This window comes from Condylura cristata, unplaced genomic scaffold, assembly GCF_000260355.1.
Source record: "Condylura cristata isolate star-nosed mole 26May11 unplaced genomic scaffold, ConCri1.0 scaffold00091, whole genome shotgun sequence".
NCBI classification, from domain to species: domain Eukaryota; kingdom Metazoa; phylum Chordata; class Mammalia; order Eulipotyphla; family Talpidae; genus Condylura; species Condylura cristata.
In genome coordinates this window covers 60,417-62,813 of record NW_004567192.1, presented here as the reverse complement: position 1 = coordinate 62,813, position 2,397 = coordinate 60,417, and the positions used below count along the sequence as shown (strand labels likewise).

Here is a 2,397-nt window from a genome sequence, read left to right as displayed (position 1 = left end):
TCCCAGGACCCCGCTCTTTGCGCACTCCTGCGCCGCTGGCCTCCAGGCCCACCGGGTCCGCCTTGGCCCCTGCAGGCCAGGGCTCCCCCAGGCCCCTCTATTCCTCACCCAGGCTCCTCCAAGCGTCGTCCAACCGGCGCCCCCGTAGGCCAAGCGTGCACCTGCTGCTTCACAGGTGTGGCGAGGCTGCGGTCGGCCGTCTCCTGCTGGCTGCCGGGCCGCTTGTGAGACGCCCAGGAGCTGAGGCCCGAAGGCTGGAGGGGCGGACGGACTTCACCTCTGCAGGAAGGCGCCCTGGCCCTGGCCCGCGCAGCTGTAGGGTCTCCCACGAGCGGCTGGGCACTGCACCCTGGCTTCTGGAGGAGCCTTCCCACCCCAGGTACCCTTCTCTTGACCCTTCTAGCTGGTGCCTCCTCCCGAAGCCTGGGGCACCCACAGGCCAGCTTTCCTGGGTCCCTGCAGAAAACAGCCGCCCCAAATCTGGGCCGGCGTGTTTGTCTCCGCTCCCATCACACCTTCCTGAAGCGGCTGGGGGCCCTCTGGGGGGCTGCTCTGCTCACCGGTCTGCCAGGAGGGGTGCCCGCCCCTTGCCCCTGCAGGCAGGGGCTGGTGCGGAGACCCTGTGCCGTGACCTTCCAGCAGCAGCTAACACCTGCAGCTGCGTCTTGCTCCAAGTTTTGTCAGGTGCGTGACGCGCACCGGACTCGCGGGGGCTGGATGCTCTTTCCGCGTTTGGGAACAGCCACACGCCCGACCAGGGCTCCCGCGGGAAGGCGGGACCCTGCTGCGCTTCCTCCGTATTTTCTCCTGGGCGGTGAACACACGTGAATGTGATGTTGAGGACGTGCCTTGGAGAGGTGAGCGGGTCCAGGTGTGTGGAGCCCCCGGACCTGGGAACAGGAGCAGGACGTTGGGGTGCCCTGAGCATTGGGCCCCGCAGACCCTCCCAGAGCCGCTGGAGCTTTCTCTTCAGACCCCATCTCCGCACCTTGGGGAGACATCTCCCCTCTGCCAAGCGCCTGTCACATCCCACCTGTCCCCTGCAGGAACCCCCCAACAGACAGGGGCAAGACGGGCAGAGGGGCTGCCCTTCCAGCGGCAGCAGCAAAGCTGGGTCCCTGGAGCACCCCCCAGACCCTGTCCCCTCCCGCTGCCACGCCTGTCCTGTGCACTCTGTGGCCCTCAGTCAGCACAGGCTGACGGTACCTGGGAGGCATGCTGGGAGCCCCGTGGAGCTGGGGTCCCTCAGGGGAACCCCTGGGCAACAGAGAAGGGACTCCCCACATTCAGGCAGTGGTCCCCGGCTTCAGCCGCCACATCCTGCCTTTGGCAGCTTCCCGTTCACGCAGGGCACGCGAGCAGGCAGCAGCAGACGGCCACCCTACACCCCGCTTCCCCCCACGGGGCTGAACGCACAGGGCACCTGGGCCCAGGCCTCTCCCCTCAGCGGGACCCCAGCTAAAAAGGGGCACACACCACCATCGCCCCAGCCCTTGACCTTCCCTCCAGCAGGGGCAGAGCCCAGGGCCAGTGGTGTCCCTTGCAAGGCGCTGGGAGGGAGGAGGACTTCTGCCCCCACCCCGATCCCCCAGACACAGCCAGAGCCAAGCCCTGGGCGGGGAGCGGCAGTGGAGGGCCTGGCAGCGGGCACAGCCCGCGGGCGACCTGCACCTCCTCCGCCAAGAGCAGCGGTGAGGTGGGGGGGGGCACTGCCCCAAGTGGCCTCTTGAAGGCTCCAGTCCCTGCACCTGCCACCGGCGTCTCCAAGGGACACGTTGGGGGCCCCCTCCCTCCTTGTAGGGACACAGCAGGACTGCAGCCCAGGCCCCCAGTGTGGCCCCTCAGGGTCTCAGCCCCAGGGTGACTGCCAGAGGTCCCCCAAGCTTCCTCCTCGCAGGGGTGTGGCTGGCACAGTGGGACTCCCTGGGGGCCCCTCGGAGACTCTGAGGGTCTCGGCTTGTGGAAACACCCAAGCTCCTCCAGGCCCTGACTCTGCACCTCAGTGTCGGTGACCTGCCCCCTTTCCCGTCAGCCCCCCACACAGTGGTGCTAGACCTCCAAGGAGGGAGGGGGCACCCGCGAGGGGGCCACCGGGTGGGGCCCCCCAAACGCGTCCCTTGGAGACGCCGGTGGCAGGTGCAGGGACTGGAGCCCAGCGGGGGGCTCCTGGCTTCAAGAGGCCACTTGGGGCAGTGGGGGAACACCCCCCCGCCTCACTGCTGCTGTTGGCAGAGGAGGTGCAGGTCGCCCGCGGGCTGTGTCTGCTGCCACCGCACCCGGGAGCTTTCCCAGCGTCCAGGCTCAGGTCTCCTGCCCCCTCTCTGCCTGCCTCCTGCGGCTACTCCCTCGGGTGCTGGCCACTCTGGGCCCGGCCTGAGGCCCCGAGCGGGGCCCTGC

The 2,397-nt window shown here is 69.0% G+C and overlaps 1 protein-coding gene across 1 annotated transcript in view; it reads right to left on the bottom strand.

The window, feature by feature from the left end:
• Window positions 1-19: 19 nt before the first annotated feature.
• Window positions 20-2,397, bottom strand: part of PDCD6 (programmed cell death 6) — a 13,286-nt gene continuing 10,908 nt past the window's right edge. Inside the window, exons 9-10 of the mRNA XM_012734900.1 lie at window positions 561-890; window positions 20-254 (exon numbers count right to left, since the gene is read on the bottom strand). Of these exons, the coding sequence (XP_012590354.1) occupies window positions 170-254; window positions 561-890 (415 nt within the window). The 3' untranslated portion in view covers window positions 20-169. The remainder of the gene's footprint in view (window positions 255-560; window positions 891-2,397) is intronic.